General features: G+C 34.3%; 1 protein-coding gene across 1 annotated transcript; it reads right to left on the bottom strand.

Annotated features, from left to right (window-relative positions):
* Positions 1-224: 224 nt before the first annotated feature.
* On the bottom strand, positions 225-4,054 carry LOC115986781 (expansin-A4). The gene is made up of 3 exons (XM_031110085.1): positions 3,834-4,054; positions 3,009-3,327; positions 225-1,040 (listed from the first exon to the last, which is right to left on the bottom strand). The coding sequence occupies exons 1-3, from the start codon at positions 3,985-3,987 to the stop codon at positions 731-733; spliced, it is 783 nt and encodes a 260-aa protein (XP_030965945.1). The 5' UTR covers positions 3,988-4,054; the 3' UTR covers positions 225-730.
* Positions 4,055-21,561: the final 17,507 nt, after the last annotated feature.

Genomic DNA, 21,561 nt, shown 5'->3' with positions numbered 1-21,561 from the left:
TAATTGATAAAATAACTTTTTAGGATGGTAAAATAAGATGAGATATAAAAACCGGTCGTGGATACTCTAAAACTTTTAGCATCAATGATGTGAATGCTCTAACTCTCTCAGGCAGTCTCTTTCTTTTGTTTCCTATGCAGTGTAAACATATCCATATCAACAACTTGGAAGCACAATTGATGGCACAAGTAGCAAAAAGTAAAAACTGCGTAACAATAGTAGCACATTGTAGCAAACCAAAATACTTTCCAATTCAAATCTGTAAAAATTACTACTACAAATACACTTCTCGAATAACATTATGATCATCCTATATAATTACTAAATATCATAAGCTGCGGGCTACATTCTTGTGCAACCGCTTCAGCTTTCCCCTACAGAGTTTCTCATTTGTTTTTTGAACATACACAATTACATTACAATTGCACAACCCCATTCACTCACTCACACCCCACAGGCCCCCACCAAAAAAAAAACAAACCCCATCAATAAAGTCAAAAATATTTTTTTTAAAAGACTCACTTTTTCCCCCCCTACCAAAACCATCTTCAATTTCACACTTTTACTTTAATTTAGTCCAACACTTTTCTCATAACCCAATACCCCAAGTCAAAAAAATACCAATATCTAGAAGCAGGCGCCAAGAAGGGTCAAATTGGAAATAGGTTATGGCGGGAATTCTAAAATGTTGACTTTTTTTTTTTTTTTTTTCTCAAAATATAAATTTTCATTAGACCCTAAAATTCTTGCCGGTAAAAGTTTGACCGAATTGCCAATTAGCTGGGACTATGTTCCATGAAGTAGAGGTGCGTCTGTCACTGCCTGTGACCCTGAAGGACAATGACTGACCAACAAAAACTGCGTTTGACTGCCAGTTTTGACCCCAGTTGCGACTCATGCTCATCCAACCAGTCTTTGTGCCTTTCACGCTCACGCGCACGATATCTCCTGCACCCGCGACGTTGGAGATCAAAACCAGGTTGAAGTAACGGAAGCCGTTGATTGTGAATCTGATCCCTCCGTGCTTGCGGCATGGCACCCTGCGTAAATAATTCATAAACTGTCAGGCCATTTCCGTCATTTGATAAGAAAAAGAGTTTCTTTTGCGTGGAGCAAGGACCGTGATTTACGGTCATAAAAGTATGGACGGTCCAGATCTTCATGGAATAGATCAAGCACATTAATCAAGGGAAAAGACACGTGGCATGTTTTGGATGGTTGTAGCAGACAAGTGCTGAAAAGTGGGCTCCATATCATGTCAATAAAACGACAACGTATTTGTGTTATCTTTTTTCTTTTTTCTTTTTTGCTATCATAGAGATATCGAATCAAATTCGACTATTGTTTTCGTCCTTGATATTTATTTTAAAATATCAGTCAACATCAGCAACTCGGACAAATCATAATTTTGTGACAAGTTGATGATCGATGTGTCAATTCGTTATTCAAAAGAGTAATTTTCGCACCCCATGACTCTAGCATGTGTCACCATGCATGGTGCATGTCTTAAGAACACATGTTTGAAGTTGTACGAGAAAGTAAGGCTTAATTAGGTTAAAATATAAATGTGGTCCTCGGGTTCAAGTTCAATTGGTTTCTCAATTATTGATAGCATAGTTAATAGACAATTAATTTTACACGAGTTTGAAGAAGAAATTAGTAATTTAATTGGAAACTTGTATTAAAACATAAGTTGAAAGTAAACGTCATAAGTCAAAAACTCTCTAAAAAAGACAAAAGGAGTTGGAAAATGAAATAATCAAACTAGCTTTCCGTATCTTTCATGTTAGGGACCAAAGAGGTAAGAACAAACCGCGAAAGTGACCAAAAAGGGTCCAAAGGCCCAAATAAGCTAAACAATGCGGATGGAAATAAATGGCTATAGAACTAAGCAAGTGAGCACAATTAGAAAACAAGTATGTATATTTGGAAAGATTCCAAATATGGTAAAAATGAGTGTAAAATTCATATTTTACGTTATCCAATAAAAAATTATTACATCAATCTTTTACTTAAAACTTGATATATTAATATCAAACCACACTTTTTACTTCAAACTTAAAATATTACCGCATCAACTTTTTACTTCAAACTTAAAATATGGTGTTTATTGAACTGTTATCCTATATAATCAGATATATTTATGTTTTTGTAATATGATTATTTGGAAAACGCTTTATGTATTTTGTTAGATAAGTTTATGAACAAAAAGCTCATCATCAAAGATCTGACAAAAGCAATAAAGATCCTACCAATACCCAACCCTATGGACCATGGATGCCTGACCCAGATGCCACTATAACATCATCCACCACCATACAGAATTAAAGGGCCAATTCAATTGGCCCTTCTCTTTACTCTGCTAAAAGAAGATGGTAGTTAACACTTTAGTTGGTAGCCTTAAATGAACAGCCTTTTTCGCTTTTAAAGACAATTCAACAAAGTGGAACATATGGGATTAGTTAGGGAAAGCAAAAAAAAAACAAAAACAAAAACAAAACAAAATTGACTCGCTAGCCTTGCATGTCACGGCAATGAATAATACATATATTGGAAGTTATATTACGCTTTTATCACTCATTAATAAGGTTGTTAATGATAGTTAGGCACGAGTTTGCATGATCACATTTTTATGTCATATATGACATAAGAAATAAATTAATATTTTTATATATAAAACATTTACAACCACTTAATATAAAATATAATTTTTACTTCTCAAAGCAATCCCCTCTAGCCTAAATTTTAAAATTCATGTTTTTTGGGCTAGTTTAAAAAAAAAAAAAAAAAAAAAAGTGAAACTTTGTCCGTTTGATAACCTTACTTAACACACATTTTTCACATTTTAAACACACTTACACACATTTCAACATATTTTTTCACCTCCACATATATAAAAAACACTCAAAATACCTTACTCAAACTTAGTTACCAAAAGGTTATAAACAAAAAAAAAAATTTCAAGAGTTAAAAAACTTAAAAGAAGTGAAAAGTAAAAAAAAACTAACCGGCGGAAGGAAACAGGGACAATTCCGGCACGGTATTCGGCAATCTTGAGGAACATAGGCATGGCAAGGTCAAAGTGAGGACGAGGAGGGTTACACCACCCACCATTGTCGTTTGGGAGTGCATAGTTTGGTGGGCAAAAGTTAGTGGCTGTAATAAGGATTGATGGGCTTCCTGAGTGGCACCAGTTTGGGTCATTTGCACACTTTATCTCAAAGCACGCTCCGCAGCTCAGCCCATTGTTGAACAGTGCTGTGCTTAGTGCTGCAGTGTTCACTCCATACCCTTGGCTGTACAGGTTCCCATATCCACATGCCCCACCTACAGTACAGAGTCACATTGATAGGTACACACACTTGTTAATTGGATTAAGAAAATTTTACCTCAAAGAAAGTATTTTTAGTAACATTAATAATGTTGTAATTGAGTTGAGTATGCTGACAATGACTAAACATTTTAAAATTTAATACTAATTTTCCAAGTGGGTCCTCAATGTTTCCCTGATAAAGCAGGCAATAATGTATATTTCAGTATTTCTACGTCGATTTTCTAGTAGTATTATTTGTAAAGTAAAAAAAAAAAAAAAAATGCAAGAACTAAAAAGCAAAATGTGAACTTTGCATGCCCACCCCAGAAACAGAACAAGCCCAAATGTAAGATAAAAATAGTGCTGATTGGTCAAAACAGAGTAGAAAAACAGGGGACTCTGTTTTGTGTTTGCTAGAATATGAAATAATGTAGTGAAAAATGGTTCACATTTTGTTCAGAGAGTTGTGATTTTTACAGAATGGAAATGAATGAATAAAGAAGGTAGTTAATTAACGAACCCATAGTGCCAGAGGCATCAGATCCTCCATAGAAGGTAGCATGAGCACTTTGCCATGCACCCCCACTGTAAACCCCAGGGATTCTAGCTTCAGCCATCCACATTAATGAGATAAGAGAGACAATGCACACCACATTCACATTCACTACAGCCATTTTTCACTAAAACTACAAAATAAACTGAGAAAGAGAAAAGAGAGCGTGTGAGAGAGTTTTTGGGGATGAAAGATTATGGGGTGGGTTGTGGCTACTTTTATGGAGCCAGGGAGACACTATAGGGGTACTTTTTGTAATTTTGAAAAAACAAAATACCCATTATTTTCTTTTCTTTCTTGGGTAAACAAAACACTTTTTATTTATTTATTTTTTTTATAATAGCAAATCCATAATAAATTTAATCATGCATGTTCTTCTGCGTAGAACAAAAGAATTTTTGTGTCTTACCAAAAAAAAGAAAAAGAAAAAGGTGCTTGTCTTGTGTAATCCCCACTCTCAATCTATCGCACGTATATCTACACTCCAATTGTGTTGAGTTTTGTACGGATATGCTGGGGTCCACCTATTTAAGATTAGAGAGTGACTATTGGATACGAGCAATGCAAATGATAGTGTTTTTTTTTTCATTATTATTATTATTTTACTTTCTAACAAGCTAATGTGCAATTTTAGCAACTTAATTTTAAATGAATCTATTACTAACATGACTTTTAGACTTTTTTTTTTTTTTTTGACGAAACTTTTAGACATTAATTACAATAAATTATATCAATTATTTAAAAAATTGTGAAAAATGTTAGACCTAAACTTATTAATATGATGATTTCTCCCTCTTGATGCGCTGTGTTTGGCAAGCTGATGAAGCAAGTGGAAGAGCATTCTCTCTCTCTCTTTTTTCCCGTTTATTTAAGCAAAAATTCATTTATAGGTTGCTTGATTTTCCTTGTTTCAACACCTAATACTCCTTCTATTTTTGTCTTTTGTGGCGGCACATGATTTGTCACACGTAACCACAAAAAAAAAAAAAAAAAAAACAGCAAATTAAATATTTTTTAAAAAAGAGGAGAAAACAATTAAATTAACCTTTAAGGAATATTCATAGGTCTTAACGCTATTACTTTACACTTTTTCCTTTTTGGACTTAAATACCCTTGAGGGCTACTGTACATGGCAATTTGACATCACAAAGGATAAACAATGGCAATATGAGGAAAGAGTCTACTTTAAAAAATAAAATTGTACGATTTAGTACTTTGTTAACAAAAAGACTTAAAAGAGATAAGAGAAGAATAACGGGTTTGGCTAAGCTTTGCGTCAATCGGAAGATGAGGCGTGATGTGCGGCTGTGATTTGAGGACATCAAATTGGGTCCCATAAAGCAAAGATTGAGGTTTAATGGGTTATGAGATGTATGCAATCTAGTTCCCACTACTACAACATAAGAGGTAGATGGGACCCAGAGAACTAAAGCTGTAATGTAGGGCAAATCAAGCCTAGGTGACACTGATAGACCTAGCATCCAACGTGAGTGATGGGACCCACGTAAGCCCCGTGATCATCGGTCCCTATATCCCGCCGGATTTTAACTGTTAAGTGGGGCACATACACACAATCTCGAGCCACACGCGCATGCACACAATCCCATCTCCAACAACACCCCCTACCCTAAAGCGGTAAAGCCTAACCCTTTGGACAAGGCACATCTCGCAAAACATTTTTTTTTTTTTTTTTTGATAGCCACATCTCGCAAAACTTGAATTCAACCTTATAATTATAGGAATCTATTAACAAGTAAAGTTAAAAATAATAAGTATTTAATTAAGTTGTAACATATGCACAAATTTATTGTGATCGTTTATGTGCGAGTTTGTGTGTGCACAAATTTTGATTTTATTTTAAAAAACATATAAAATTATTATTTAATAGAGTATAAAAAAAAATGCATCTTAATTTATTCCCTTAAAAAACTCGTTAACAGAAATTGTAATTATAGTGACTAATAAAGCACATAATTGAGTGTATTTTTCTTTATAGAAATATGTATTGAATTGATTAATAAAATTACCTTGTTAAATTTAATTGAATATTTTTTAGAATCTAATTGGGATACTTAAGATAAAATGAATGTACTTAAGTTTTACCCTATCATATTGGATATATGTAGCATTCTTCTTACCTTATTTGGGACGGTGGAAGAAATGATGTAAATGTTGAATGTATAAGACAATTCATCTCTCTACTTTAACGCAACATGCATGCATGTTATTCCAATCATTTTAGCCTAACTTTCTTTTAAGATGGGCTTGACAATAGTCTCTCCATCTAATACTAGTTTATCAATGGTGGATACATTGGATGCTCTTCCCATCTTACAAAGATGATAATCATCCTTTTATATTTGTCTTCTTTCTTTACTAGGAACTTTATTTGTTTTGTCAACAAACCGTACTAATAATATGCATGGAAAGTAGAGAGATTTGGATTTTGTGCCAGAAATTTTGTTGAAGCAAAATTCAAATTCGAATATATATTTTAAGCTCATTGTTGGTGTGAAGTTGTATTCTAGAAAGTCTGTTGTCATTGTAGTAGAGATTAAAAATTAGTGTATTAAAGTTGAACTGAAAGACCAAGAAGTTAGGCAAATATGAAATCAAACAAAGTAAGTAGACAAAAAGACCATTTGTACAAAATGTAGAACTTTTCAGAAGAGATTAGAAAAGGAATTAAAAAACTGATGATTTCTTTTTTGGTCACTCTCCTTTTTTATTTTGTGGTTTTTAAAAATAGACTCCTATATTTCCACTAAGGAAAAACATGTATGATTGCAAGAAACTCTACGTATAGTTGTATACAATATTTATCCCCAAAAAAAAAGCCCTAAATTGGGAAAATTAACTTATTTAGGTGAATACAATGGCCTTCAATCAAGTTGTTTGATATCATATAAAAAGCCCTAAATTAGCATGCTACCTACTTTACAATTTCATTTGAAATCATTTTTATATATATTAAGACCTACATGTAATACTTTTTTTTGTTGTATAATATTTATGTTTGCCCACAATATTGTTGAATACTTTGAAACTTGATTTTCTTAATTCATATTTTATTTTTAAAAAAATTTATAACACTATAAGACTATAACAGATTATATATTTATCGTTAAAAATATATTTTATTTTTTAAACTGATTAAATGATTTTGAAATCTTTAGGGAAGAATTTAAAGCATAAAATAAGATTTTTATCAAAATTTAATTGTCTTTAGTTGAGATTTCATATCCTTTAAAAAAAGCAGAAAATTCTTTAAAATCATCATCGATTTTTATTTTTATTTTTTATTTTTTTTATCACTATAGCTCATACTACACAAAATAGCAGTAAAAAACCTACAAAGAAACCTACAAATTATGAGTTCTAACACAAAATAAAAAAAATAGCTAACTTCATAAATAATCAATTAGAATTTTTCTTTTTCTTTTTATTTTTCTTTAGTCCTAAAACAAAATATATTTATGACTTTCCCAAACCAAAATCCCAAACATCCAAAGACTCAAAATGAATCACAACCTTCACAAAATCCATAATGTTCGACTATAACATCAAAACTGTAAGTTACCGTTACTAAATAAAAACCCAAGCCCCTTTCCTTGGTCAAAACCTACCCATACGTGTTAGAATCAAATAGTACTGCAATGTTGGAGTTATGTAGGTATCGTTGAAAGGTTGAAGGTAAATTGTATCGTTTTTTGTCTTAGTGTATTTGAGATGGAATAGCATAAAGTCAAGAGTTGTGGGCATGTGTATATAAATGAGTAGTAGAAGTTAAAATGGTGAATGGAAATGCAAAGAGTTTTTTGTGTGTGAGAAAGAGGAAAAGTCTTGAAATATTGAACCAAATGAAACAAATAGTAGTCTTAAAACATTGAATAAAAAATGTAATAAAAACTAGTCTTTAAACATTGAACCAAAAGAAATAAAGAGTCCTTATTTTTAAATTTATTCTTATCTCTAATATGGCTTAAGAGTATTTCAATTCTCTTCATAGAATGCGTCACATGGCAGAATCTCATGCTCTCTCACATGAGGTTTCTGCTTTTATATATATTAATGATTGATGATTGATGATTGATTAATTTGTAAGCTATGAACCTACTACTTATTTAAGTTGTCCCCTACTACTTATTTAAGTTGTCCAACACTTGACCCTTTGAGTGCCCAAAAGAATTCACTGCAAAACTGGTATGACAAGTACACAAATTTATTATTTGATTGATCTTTCATTTAAATTGATTTTAAAAGTGATAGGCTTTTTTTTTTTTTTTGGTAAACCATGCAAGTATTATACAACTAAGGCACCACAAGTCTATTACAAAAATGGCTAGTTTTATCACCAGTCAGGAGGTCTTCCACCACTGGCAGTGGATTGTACAAAATAAGGTGGTCTGAATGCAAATCAGCCCCCAACCTAACTAATCTATCAGCACACCTATTCGCCTCCCTAAATTAAGGATTAAGTGCATATACTTTATCTTATTATAGAAATGATAATATTTAAGTAATAACATGTGATTTATGAAAATTGCTCGTTATTATCGCACAAAGACATCAATAAATTTCTTCTTTCATTAAATGTGAGATTCAATCCTAATTACTTTATTCAAAGATAATAATTTTTATTAGTTAACTAAAATTCACTCCTAAGGTCGTAAGCAAAATTAAAACCTTTTCCCCTCTAAGAGATGCACAAAAAGATGGATTACAAACTTGGTTTTCACTTGAAACACCCCCACTTACCCATGTCCAAAAATTGAGGGACAATGCACAAGAACTTGAAAAGGTAGGAATAAAATTGGCTTGTGAAATAAGGTAGGGCTCATGTGCAAATGATTCTGATCGGCCAATCTTGACTGCCGACTGCGTGACTCTTACTGCAAGCTTGTGACTTGTGAGGTTTGTCAAACTCACATCCATGTGCTCTTCAAGCTTGAGTCATTTGCAGAAAGAATGACTTCTATTATGAACAAGGTAACACACGTGGACCAATCATATCACGCACAGACTGGCCCACTAGGTAGGTGTAATGGTGTGATGCACACGGGGCCAGGCTGAGTCCTGGTTCATGATTGCCTCTGATTAGAGTGTGCTCCTTACAAGTAGTAGCAACCATGTGATTATTAATCATTTCTTCTTGATTCATACTTTCCCCAAGTCAAAAACACAGAAAAGGAAAAAAAAAATCCCTGGTCCACTTCCATGTCTGGCTCTGTGGGTTTTGCCTCAAGAGTTTTGGTGGTTAGGGGTTTTAAATAAATGAAGCAGCTTATTGTGCTGAGTAGGAGCAACATTTTTCTCTGAGGATAATCATTAATAATCAAGTCACAAGGCCAACAAATAAATCACCCCCACATTCAGCAAAAAAAAAAGCACCCCCACAGGCCACAACTTTGTAATTCTTTTCCCTTAATTATATCAAGGGTGTGTTTGGCAAAAATTAAAAAACCAACTTATTTTACTATTCAGTTTATTTTTGCTACTATTCATAGATTCTATTACATTTTTTGGTACTATTCTTGGGTCTCACTGTACTTTAAGCAAAATGTTTTCGGTTTCAACAAAATAATTGGATCCCAAACAAACCTTAAGTATGGTGTTTACTAATTTCATAGTATGTTTACTAGCAATTTTCTGCTTTCATATGATGATGGTATGTGAAAAAATCCAAATTTAGACCCATGTGTATTCTCAATACTTTGATACCACTTAAAAATAAAAAAATAAAAACTTATTTATATCCCAATATTTATGCAAAGATTACTTGGATTAATTGAACTAATTATTTAATATAGACAGTGCAAATGAATATCTTAACCACAGTTATAATACCAAATCTAAAAACAATAACAGTGAAAGTAGTAAAAAGAACATAGATTTGATAATGAAGTAGAAAACCAATGAAAAAAAAATTCAATAGAAAAACTACTCTAGGTATTCAATCTGTAAAATATTCACTAGAAGAAACAATTACAACAGTCTACTTGCAAAATCTTTGTAAAACTGGACTCTCTATTGTAACTTCAGAAAATGTCTTATTTGCCTTCCCACCACAATGGGTTTAGAACCCCTAGAATTCTTCTACGCAAATCTCCTCCACGAACAAATCTTATTGGTAATTTGAAACTCCAAAAATCAACAGCAACCCATTGTTCAAGAACACATGCTGTGGTTTAGGCTTAACGAGAATCTCTAGAAGAGAACTCTGAAAGATATCTTACAAATAGAACACCCTAGGGAGAGGAATTTATAAATGTTTAGGTTCAAGAAGGTTTGTTCTTAGCGCAATATTGATGCAACAACTTTCTCCACTCAATTTGTTCAAGAAATGTTGGTTTTAAATAGGAAATCATTAGAGAGCAAGATCAAAACCTAGTTGTCCTTGAGCAACTTCTGTCCCAAATTAAATTTGATATTATTTTACCTCTGGGATTTAGTAAAATCTATGAACCATAACAATTTGGAACAATTTCCTATTTCCAATTTACAATGTTGTCTCCCCTGTTTAAGAGAAGGATTAGGTTCTAAGCCTTTATCATCAAAGTGGGGAAGGGATTTATTTTATGGATAAAACAAGGAACAAGCATTGTGTTATCCTCCGAAAGCATTTATAAATAATTTCCTTAGTTACAAACTACACTTTCTAACTTAATTCGAAATATTTTCAATTTAGTAGTTCCTAAGATTTTATGATATCCATAAGATCTTAGGTTCAAAACATTTTGCCAGTATCTTGAGGCCATTTTGAAGGAATTTTTCCTTATAATAACCTAATGTGTGTGGGACAAGAAGACTACATACACACGAAAAAATAGTCAAATACTCAAAGATGTGTAAATACTCTATTTTCTCCAATATATATATATACATAATAGTTAACATGACTTATGATTGTAGTTATGTCGTTTGTTAATATAGTAAAGAACTATTATAGTATGTGGAAGTCCATGGATAGCTGAAAATAATGTTAGATATATTCATTTTTATATGCTTAAGATGATTGTTCATGTTTTGTGTATGATTTAATTCAAATCCTACCCGTTGACCTATACATATTGCAAAATTTTCCTCTTTTAGTGTCTCATAAGTTATAATATTGAAAGAAAGTATGTATATTAAAAGGTGTTTGATACGGTTATGTACCTATTCTTTAGGAATGTTTCTATTTGGCCATTAGTAAGGCTAAAGCATTCCAAATATCATTCTTACGGGACCAATTTGCTGTTGTTCTCTTCCTACTGTCTTATCTTAATCTTTATATTAACTTGTTGGCTACCATTGTTTACTGTTTATGGTTTTGAATTATTATGCAATGGCATCTCTGACGCTCAACGTAATGGTTTAGAGCAAGCAAACATTTGTTTTTTCACAGATCTCCCTTCATGTCAAAGTCACAATTTAGAAAATTGTTTTCCAAATTCCGAGGCAACCGGTCACTTTACTACGACAATTTTGGCTAGAGAGGTCACTTTACTACACCAAAGGGAGCATTTAATACAATAACTTGGCTAGTATATTCTCAACATAAAATTTGGATTCTAATGACAAACAAGTAGTGAAACTTAATAAAAGATCAACCATAAAATGCTACATTAACTCGTCCGTGACTCCATGCACTCATTTATAGAATTATTAAGTATCCATGGCCCATTGGCCCTTGACCCTATGCAATTAGTTTTATATATATATATATATATATATATATATTTAAAATGAACTTAATTTTATTGGTTTACACTCAGGTGAAGAACGTCAATTTAAATCTCCCCATACCTATTTAAAAATAATAATAAAATTGATCAATAAACATAAATTGTACTTTAAAAAATGGGGCTTTGAAAACAATATATAACCAAAAAATAAGTTGACTGAAACATCCTAATTCAGTGAATATGAAGGTTTATAAACGCGGTTATAGATTTAACTTATAGCCACGTTTTATAAATGCAGTAATAGGTCAGTAATTTAAACTGTTTTTCTTAAAAACGAGACTATAAGTTAACTACAAGCCGCATTTTTTTGTAAACGTGGTCTAAAAAAAAGTGGTTATAGCCCGTGTGTTTTGTAGTGATTTAATTTTCTTTAAAAAAAAATGCCTAGCATCTACCACTTAAAGATGTAAAATGAAAAAATTTAAGTCTATAAAATCCATTTGAACTTTGTTAGGCTTGACAGTTGATACATCTTTTTCCTAGTTTGAGAATTCTGGCAGCCTACGTGAACTAAACTAAAACTAATTAATAACGAGGTTATTGGTATTTATTTATAATAAAAATTAATACTGACTTGTGCTATATACCAACCTTTATCATTCTTGACGTTGACTGTATAATACATAATTAAACTTTGTAAATTCATGAGTTTCAATTAGCATAATATTAATGATAACGACTCTTACACAGTCAAATCTTCTAATTTTTTATTGCAAATTTCATATGTAAATTTGAATTGCCGTAGTGCCGTACCCCATAAACTAAAGTCTAAGGACTAAAAACCACATGTTGTGTGGATTGAGCGACTAAGATTTATGGAAAACTACGTGATATGCGTAACTAACATCATTTTTATTTGGTAGGGTAGGAATCCTGTGGTACCTGCCTCCTTTGCTGACTTTGAATTTTTTTTTTCCCATTAATTGGTAGATGACTTTGAAATTTTAAAGTTTGGTGCCTCTCATTCCCCAACCACCGTATTGCCCACATGATTGTTAGAGAATCGTGGAGATAAAGTGGTATGTTGGAAAATCTAATGCCATCAATCGAGGCTTGATTGTTGGACATATAGGTCCACTTTTAATTAGCCAAAGTGACTAGCAAGCTGAGAATGGAAAGGGTTTTGAGTCTTCATTCTTTAAACTTGATAAATGACATTTTTCTCTTGACCTGATTTTGGAATTTGGAGCCATGCTTTTTACACAGATTTGATTGTTGGATTTAGCTACCCTCGGGTGGTTTTGACAACCGGAGGGGGATACGATACTTATATGTGTTCTTAAAATGGATATGTGTCGTTTCTTGTCTTGTGCTCTTATTCACAATTAGGAAGTCTCAATCTAAATTATTTGATGCTAATTTAGTTATATGATTATTTTCTATAATCCAATGTTTATTTTTACAAAACTGTAACCCCATATGGGATGTAATTTAGTTCTTTAAAGGAAAGCATCTAATAAGTGTTTGAAAGGGGCACTGGGGGATTCTTTCACATGCTATGTCATGTCACATAATTAGTATGAGAGGGAGAGGGAGATAAAGCTGCGTTCGGATGTGGGGGGCGAAAGTGCATGTGGGGGAGAAGAAAGATAAACATAACCACAAGCGAGTGGGAGATAACTTGGCAAAGGGGATAACTATATGTGCTCCCCACCAAATATTTAGTTATGTCAGTTAACATCCATCCAAACCAATCCTTATCTATGATCCTTTCCTCCATGTGATCCTCATATATAAAATAAACTCTTGATACATATCATCTGTCTTTGCCAAAATTTGAGGGTATCTTTTATGAATGTGACTTCATGAATACTGTTGAGATAGTAATAAGTTTGTGAAAATGAGGCAAGAGTTTTGTCATTCAACTATTTGATATCTCTTGGTGTTTCTAATAAAAATATTCAGAGTTTGAATCTCCCAATCCCTAATTATTGAATTATTATAAATAAATAAAAAGTTCATGAAAAATATTAGACATTAACATCTTAAGAAGTTTCTTTGTATGAGATTCATATAACATGTTGTGATATTATTTAATCCAAAAGCTTAAAACTACTATTTTTGTGTCTAATTATATCACATTAACCACCAGTTCATATAGTTATTATTCAATATGCAACTTTACTACAAAACTAACATTACCATACACACGGGAATGTTGCAACACTCATAAAATAATATAAAATAAACAAACAAACAAACGTGGCTTTGATCATCGTCAATTTCACCCACCAGCTGATTGGAAATCTTTGGGGGGTCAGTATTAATTAGAACAATTATTGTGGCACACATATTGTGCAGATAAGATGAATTATCGATGACACCAACATGGGAGGTTCTTTCACATTGATACACCCAAAACCACCATTTTGCTGCAAAAGCCTACCTGAGTCTGAGTGATGGATTTTCTCGAATTTAGTCCAACATTGGAAATAAATGGACAGGGAGAACATGGAAGTTTAAGCCAGTTTTGTCAAAAGAAGGGGACAATGTCAGCAAAGTGGGTAACTCATTGCTGGCTATTGGAACCTAAGTCCATCATGGAAATTGTTGTTTTCTCCGACATACATCTTCTCAGATCTTGTTATATGCTGGAGCAAGCAATATTGATTTTAAGTTTATCATGAACTTTCTTAGCCCAAAAAATTAATAAATAAATATAAAGAGGATGGGGAACATCCACAGATGATTTGTCATGAAAATCTTAAAAAGTAATGATACAGATTACTTTATTCTGAGTTGAGTATTGAAAATCTTACGTACTGAGGTGAGTATTTTTCACTGGACCAATCATCTATGTCGGTACCTTGGTATCTATCATGATAAAAAAAAAAAATATATATATATATATATATACACACACACACACACACACACACATATATATATATATAAATCATGTCAATCAAGTGCATATTTTGTTAGCTTATTTGCTTAAAGTGAGGAAGAAAATCTAACGGCTTGTTTTGACTATACAGACCTCATAGCGATTATGTGTTATAAAAATTATAGGCACAAATAATGAGTGTTTGGATAATCAATGGTAAATAAATAACATCCAAAGATGGACAAAGTAGCAAGGGGAATAGAAAATTTTTCGTACGGTGTTAATTAAAAGACATTAGTGCTTACGGAGCAAGTTGGATATTTTTGAAAAATTTTGGTAGTACCTGGTATTAGCCAAAATCTCAAAACTAGTTTTTGTATTTTACCCTTTTTCTAATTATTTATTATAAATTATTTTGCCATAATCAACTTTTTAGAATGGGTGCACTATGATTTTAAAGGAGGCATTTCTACTGCGTAAAATCATAGGAGTAATTGCTCAGCCCCCTGCAGCCCATGACTAGTTATAGAGTTCACACAATGGTTGCATTGCATGGAGGATGTCATATTCATTCTAGAAAAAGTTCATAAATGTATTCATAATTTCATATGCCTCCACGTTTTCATACCAAAAAAGCAAATATCCTATCAATTGTCGAGTTGAAGGTTTTCAAAAAGAGTAATACTAGAAATATAGTGGTAATATTTTTTCGTAATCCTATAATTGATATAATTTTTATTATATATCAATCACAATATATCATATTACCAATGCTTGAAAGGTAAAAATTTCGTGTAAAAAAAAAAATTGTATTAGAAAATGGTAAGTTGCTAGAGAAAGACATGACCATTGACCACTATAAAACCTAATTTATCTTTGCATAGTGCTACAGATACTACAATTTTTATTACATTAAAGACTTACAGATTGATGTGTCACTCGCTATAAAGAAACAACTCAAATATTCAATTATGATGTGATTAAAGTCCACCAATTACATTCATTGCCACATTAGTTTGCAAGTCTTATGCAGTAAAACTTGTAATACTTTTAGTATTTTTCTTTACTTATTTCTTAAATAAATAAGATTATAAGGTAAGTCCATTTAATAATCAAGAGAATAAAAGCAGATGTCAAACAACATTTTTTTTTTTTTTTCTGTGTTAGGTCAATTCCCATTCATGCGACTGAAAAATTAGAAAATAAACTCTCAATAAGTCTGACCTAAAACAATAATGATCTTCTTTCTTCTATGATAATAAGTAGTGTGCAGAAGTTGGCATGCCTGCAATAATTAAAAAACCATGCCGGGTCTTTATCAAACCCATTGGTTGAACCGTAGGGACCATTTTACCAAAACATGAATAATCCTTATTACTTTGATTAATGAAACTCTTGCATACCTGTTTCGACTTTTACGCAATCTCATCGTAAAAAGGTTTTCCAAGTTTCTCAAGCAAGCAAATTGGCATCATATAATACATATACATATCTAAGGAACTTTCTTTGTTTTAAAAGCACTCCCCCAACGGCCCAACACCATCACTACACTACAATAAATTTGTACTGAATTTAATTGTGTTGTGCCTTTCCTTTCGTCTTCTTCTTCTTCACAAAGGCCAAGGCATAAGTACTACGTAATACGTACCTGAATTTCTTCTTCTTCGCTATATTCGGACTCAAAGCCTTGTTAGCTAGAGACCAACTACACCAACAACCGAATTAACTACCTTCCCAAGAACCCAAAAAAGGGCAAAAGATTATAGGTCCAAAAGCAAGTGAGAGACTTCGTAAGTTTGAAAGGAAAGTACCCTAGCAAGGTACAATATGGGGGAGGAGTGTAGTTGTAAAATTAATTGATGGAGAGAGAGAGAGAGAGAGATCAGTCATCAATGTGCAAGTGCAACCACATCACATGCATGCAAAAGACAATTCCTTTGCCTCGGGCCAACCCACCATCGATCCATCTGTTCCTTCATTGATAGCTCCTATACATTTGGAAAATTGATGAACAATTATTAAAATTCGTGTCTTCACCAAACGTACCAAGTGGCTATCCATAAAATTATTTATACTGCTCCAAAATTTTTTTTTTTTTTTTTGAAACGCTCCAAATTATTAATAAAGACACATACCTTAAAGAGAACGTATTTTTTAGTCATTTTATATTAAAGCATGTAACAACTCACAATCTATGTGAATTTACAGGGAAGGAACAAAAAATTTCACCTATAAAGGTAGTAGGAGTACAATTAATACTATAAATTTAGAGTTAGGGGGGGTCATTGAATACACATATAATTTTAGAGCTTACCTTAAGAATTTTTAAAAATCATTCTAACGTTCTTATTTGTAAAGACCAAAAACCAATTGCTCACTTTTGTTAGAGCTTTTTTGAGAGTTCATAACCTCCATAAGGCACAAGGTAGTTTAACCCTTTTTATGGAATTTAAACTTTGAACTAGGGTTCGTTTGTTGAAACCGTCTAGTCCTTCACCTCTGTGGGTTAAAGAGAAATATATCATTCAGTCATGGATTTTTATAAGGTATATAGTGGAGAAAGGGAGGAGACTTGGAATAAAAAATATGGGTAACTACAAAAAATGTTATTATCACTAGACTATCACTTGATAGTCTAGTGATAATCCTTGCAACATATTCTTTGTCTTATAAGACCTCTTTTATAAATAATAAAAATAATAAATTAAAGGAAAGAAAGAAGACTACCTGGCACTTCTTCGTATTTATAATGAAAATAACCAGGATTTAAATCTCCTCTTCTCTAACTAGTAATTTAAAGAAAATTATATATATTTTTAATTTGATAGTAAAAAGGATATTTAAACCTTAAATGTTTCTGTTAAAAATAATAAAAAGTACTAGATAAGTGATATAGCTCTTGACAACTATTAATATTTAGAACTTAGTAACATCTTATAAAAATTCACTCTCTTTGGAGATTATTCCCAATTTTCTTGACTAAAATGTTATACTATTGTATTGACAAGAGGAAATTGCCAGTTTGTCTCCATTTCTACATTTCCTTTGCTTTTTTTTTTCTTGGGTAGAAAGAGAGCTTCATTAAAAACTAAGGAACATGATTACAAAATGGGACATAGCGCTTATAAGACACACCTATTGAGTCCAACCTCAAAAGTAAGGACACCTCCATTAGAGGGTTTAAGAAAACTACAAAATCCTGTGGGAGTAAGGCTCCCTTTCTAGCGAGGGCATCAGCACACTTGTTGGCCTCATGATAGCAGTGCTGAATTTGGACTATTGGGATCTCCTTCAGCCTTGCTTTACAATCACTAACTAAGGCACCTATAGAGTTTGGCTGACCATCCTCCTTTTGAAGCAACTCTACAATGAGTTTCGCATCAAGTTCAAATATCACAGTAGGGAGTTTTAATGCGATACACAATTTGATATCGTCCCTCAGTGGCCACAACTCCGCCACCACACTAGTTATGCTTCTGATGGCTCTAACATAGCCTCTAATCCATTCTTCCTTGTCATTACGAATCAGACCTCCACCTCCTGCCCGCCCAGGATTACCAAGGGACAAGCTATCTGAATTAACTTTGCACCAATTTAGAGGCGGTTTACTCCAATTGACAGAAATTCTCTGTCGGGACTGGGCCATCTTCCCATTTACGCCAACGTATGCAAAATTCAGTAGCTTTTGAAATAGTTTCCATTCTCACATTCAAATTGGGCCTCTCATCTCAAAACATTATACCGTTCTGGCACAACCAAAGGCTCCAAACCCCGAATGAAAAAACAACACCCCAGTTAAGGTTTATAGTGGAGTGTCTCTTCATGCTGCAATAGTTCAATCTAAGCCAGTCAATAAGATTTGTGCCATAGAATAAAGTAGCAGAGAGAGGAGGGGGAAACGAATTCCAGAAGCTTCGAGCAACTCGGCAGTTTCTAAGGACATGTACCATAGTCTCAGGGCCACCTCCACAAATTTGGCACGAAGCTGGAACATCCATTCCTCGAGCAGCAAGGATAGATCAATCTGGGATGCTATTGTAATAGCATTGCCAGAGGAAACACTTAATTTTTGGGATGGTTAGAGCCTTCCAAATCCAATCACCACCAAACTGACAAAGATTACTACCTGTCTCCTCCATGCTAGCTAGTTTATAAACTTCCTTAAGTTCAAAGTTCCCACTTAGGGAGGAAGACTAGGTGATCCGGTCTATGTTTAAAGCAAAAAAAGAAATGGGTGTCACCTTTATCTCCATTAGAAGTTGTTCAGGAAAGGAAAATGAACATCTCTACCAGTTCCATCCCGAGAAGTTTATCACATCTCTCAATCGGATTTCCTCTTCTCCACGAGTTAGAGGGCCTTCTATCATGCTTCTGAGAAAGCCCTTATCCATCCATTTATCATACCATAGAGATAGTTGACTCTCTCTACCAACAATCCATTTGGACCCTTTCTTGAAAACCGACTCTCCCTTTTGAATGGCTGACCAAGTGGTTGAACAAGTCCTAAAAGAAGTGCGAGGGTTGGAAACTCTCCAGGGAGTGCGATATTTTTGAGTCAGCACTTTAGCCCATAAGGTGGTGGGCTCCGAAGCGAGGCGCCAATTTAATTTGGCAAGGAGTGCAATATTCTTGGCTTTGGCAGTCTGAATGCCCAAACCACCCTCCTTTTTGGGCTTTGTAATCTTGTTCCAACCGACCAAGTGAAGCTTTTTCTTGTTCTTTGATGATCCCCAAAGGAAGTCGCAACTAAGCCTGTCCACGTTGGTGAGCACCTTAGCAGGTAAAGCAATACACTGCATAGCATAATTTGGAATCGTGGATGTCACGTCCTGGGTGAGAACGAGCCTCCCAACAAAGGAGAGCAGGTTGGCTTTCCACTCAGCAAGTCTCCCTTGCACCCGCTCCAAGATGAATCCAAAATCCTAAGGTCTGCCCTAGAGTTTGATTGGGAAACCCAGATACTTCCCAAGCAAAGGAGTTGACCGAAAGCCTAGAATATCACACAGGTCAGACCTATTATCAGCTGAAACATTGGGGGAAAAGAAAATCCAGGATTTATCCTGACTGACCTTTTGTCCTAAGAGACTACAAAAGGAATCTAACACCTTCCTGACAGCCACACAATTTTTGCGATCCGCCCTTGCAAACAAAACAAGGTCATCTACGAAGAACAAATGGGAGAAAGCCAATCCTCCTTGTGATGCCTTAATTGGGTTCCAGAGTTTGGAATTACATTTTTCGGAAATAAGAGCGCCCAAAACTTCCATGCGCAGTATGAAGAGATAAGGGGACAGAGGGTCCCCTTGTCTAATGCCTCTGGATGGGAGAAAAGGCTCAAGGGCACCTCCATTGAATAGAATAGAGATTAAGTATGAAGATACACAACTCATTATAAGAGAGATCAGCTGACTTGGAAACTTAAAAAGAGTAAGTGTAACTCTAATAAAACTCCATTCCATTCGATCATAAGCTTTCTCCAAGTCTATCTTGATTGTCATATACCCACTTCTTCCCCTCTTTTTAGACATGGAGTGGATAATTTCCTGGACTATTATCACATTGTCAATTCCTTTTCGGCCAGGGACAAAGGCTATTTGGAGCTGAGAAACCAGATTTGCAAGCAGAGGCCTTATCCGAGCAACTATGATCTTGGACACAATCTTGTAAACCGTATTACACAAACTGATGGGGCGGTAGTGGTTAAAAGATTCCGGATTACCACACTTAGGAATGAGGGTAATGATAGTCTAGTTAAGGTATTCAGGAATCCTACCATTAATAAAAATCTAGTTCACTTCATTCCTGACTGAGTCCCCCACTAATAACCAAAAGTGTTGGAAAAATCCGACGAAGAGGCCATCTGGCCCCGGGGCCTTGAAAGCCTTAAGGGACCATAGGCCAACTGAGATGTCTTCATTTGAGACTAGGAATGTCAGGTTAACCATATCCTCTTCTTTAAAGCAAGCTTGCCAGAAAGGAGGATCCCAATTTGCTAGAATAGAATAGCTGTGACTGGAAGAGAACAACTTGGCGTAACCATTTCTGATGAATTCGACTATCTCCTTATCTCCTTGAATCCAATTCCTAGCTCAGTTTTTCATACAGGTGATTCGATTTCTTCTTCTACGAACCAACGTTGAGGTATGATAAAAACTATTATCCCTATCAGCCTCAACCAGCCAGGTAATCCAGAATTTCATGGCCCAGAACTCGTCCTCGAGTTTTGATATTTCCATGAATTTAGCTTTCAATGTCCTATCAAGATCCACTAGGAAACTACTAGGATTGGTAGAGAGTTCAGTTTGGACACCCTTAAGTCTAGCAACAATTCTATTTTTGCGGTGGAAAAGGTTCCCAAAAACCTCTTTATTCCAAACTTTAGCTTTGTCCACAAATTTTGCCACTACATTGGACAGGACTACAGGGCTGGTCCAGGCATCACGAATGACCTCTGGAAACTCAGGGTGAGACAACCACATAGGATGAAATCTAAAAGGCCGCTGAAACCTGAACTGTTGATTCTGCTCAAGGCATACCATGATGGGACAGTGGTTAGACTGAACCCTTTCAAGGTGCTTAACATGAGCTTCAGAGTAAATACTATTCCACTCAGCATTAATAAAGACTTTATCGATCCTTTCTTGGATTAAGTCTGTCAACGCCCTGTGATTTGACTAGGTGTATCAAGGTCCAGAGAACCCAATACCTATCAGCGGCAAGTGTCAAGGCATTCTTGAAAGCGGAGAGCTCGGCTAATATTCACTGGCCGACCCCCGTACTTATCCTCCCTCATAAGAACTTCATTGAAGTCGCCTGCTACTACCCAAAGTAAGGAATGAAGTCCAAATATCAAGATCAAGTTTTCCCAGAGGAGACGCCTTTTTGCGAACCGCAGACTAGAGTAAACCCCAGAGAATAACCACAAACCGTCTTGATGGTTTGGAGTAACCACCGCATGGATTTCCTGCTCCATTAACGATAATTCAACTACTACTACCTGGGAGGAATCCCAAAGCAACCATAAGCCACCACTCAACCCAATTGTATTTGCAAAGATTGCCCCATCAAAGGGAGCCTATCAGCGATCCCTTTTGCTCTATCACCACAAGCCTTAGTCTTGATTAAGATCATGATCGCTGGG

Source organism: Quercus lobata, chromosome 1 (assembly GCF_001633185.2).
Source record: "Quercus lobata isolate SW786 chromosome 1, ValleyOak3.0 Primary Assembly, whole genome shotgun sequence".
Lineage (NCBI taxonomy): Eukaryota > Viridiplantae > Streptophyta > Magnoliopsida > Fagales > Fagaceae > Quercus > Quercus lobata.
This window is presented reverse-complemented; position numbering and strand designations above follow the sequence as displayed.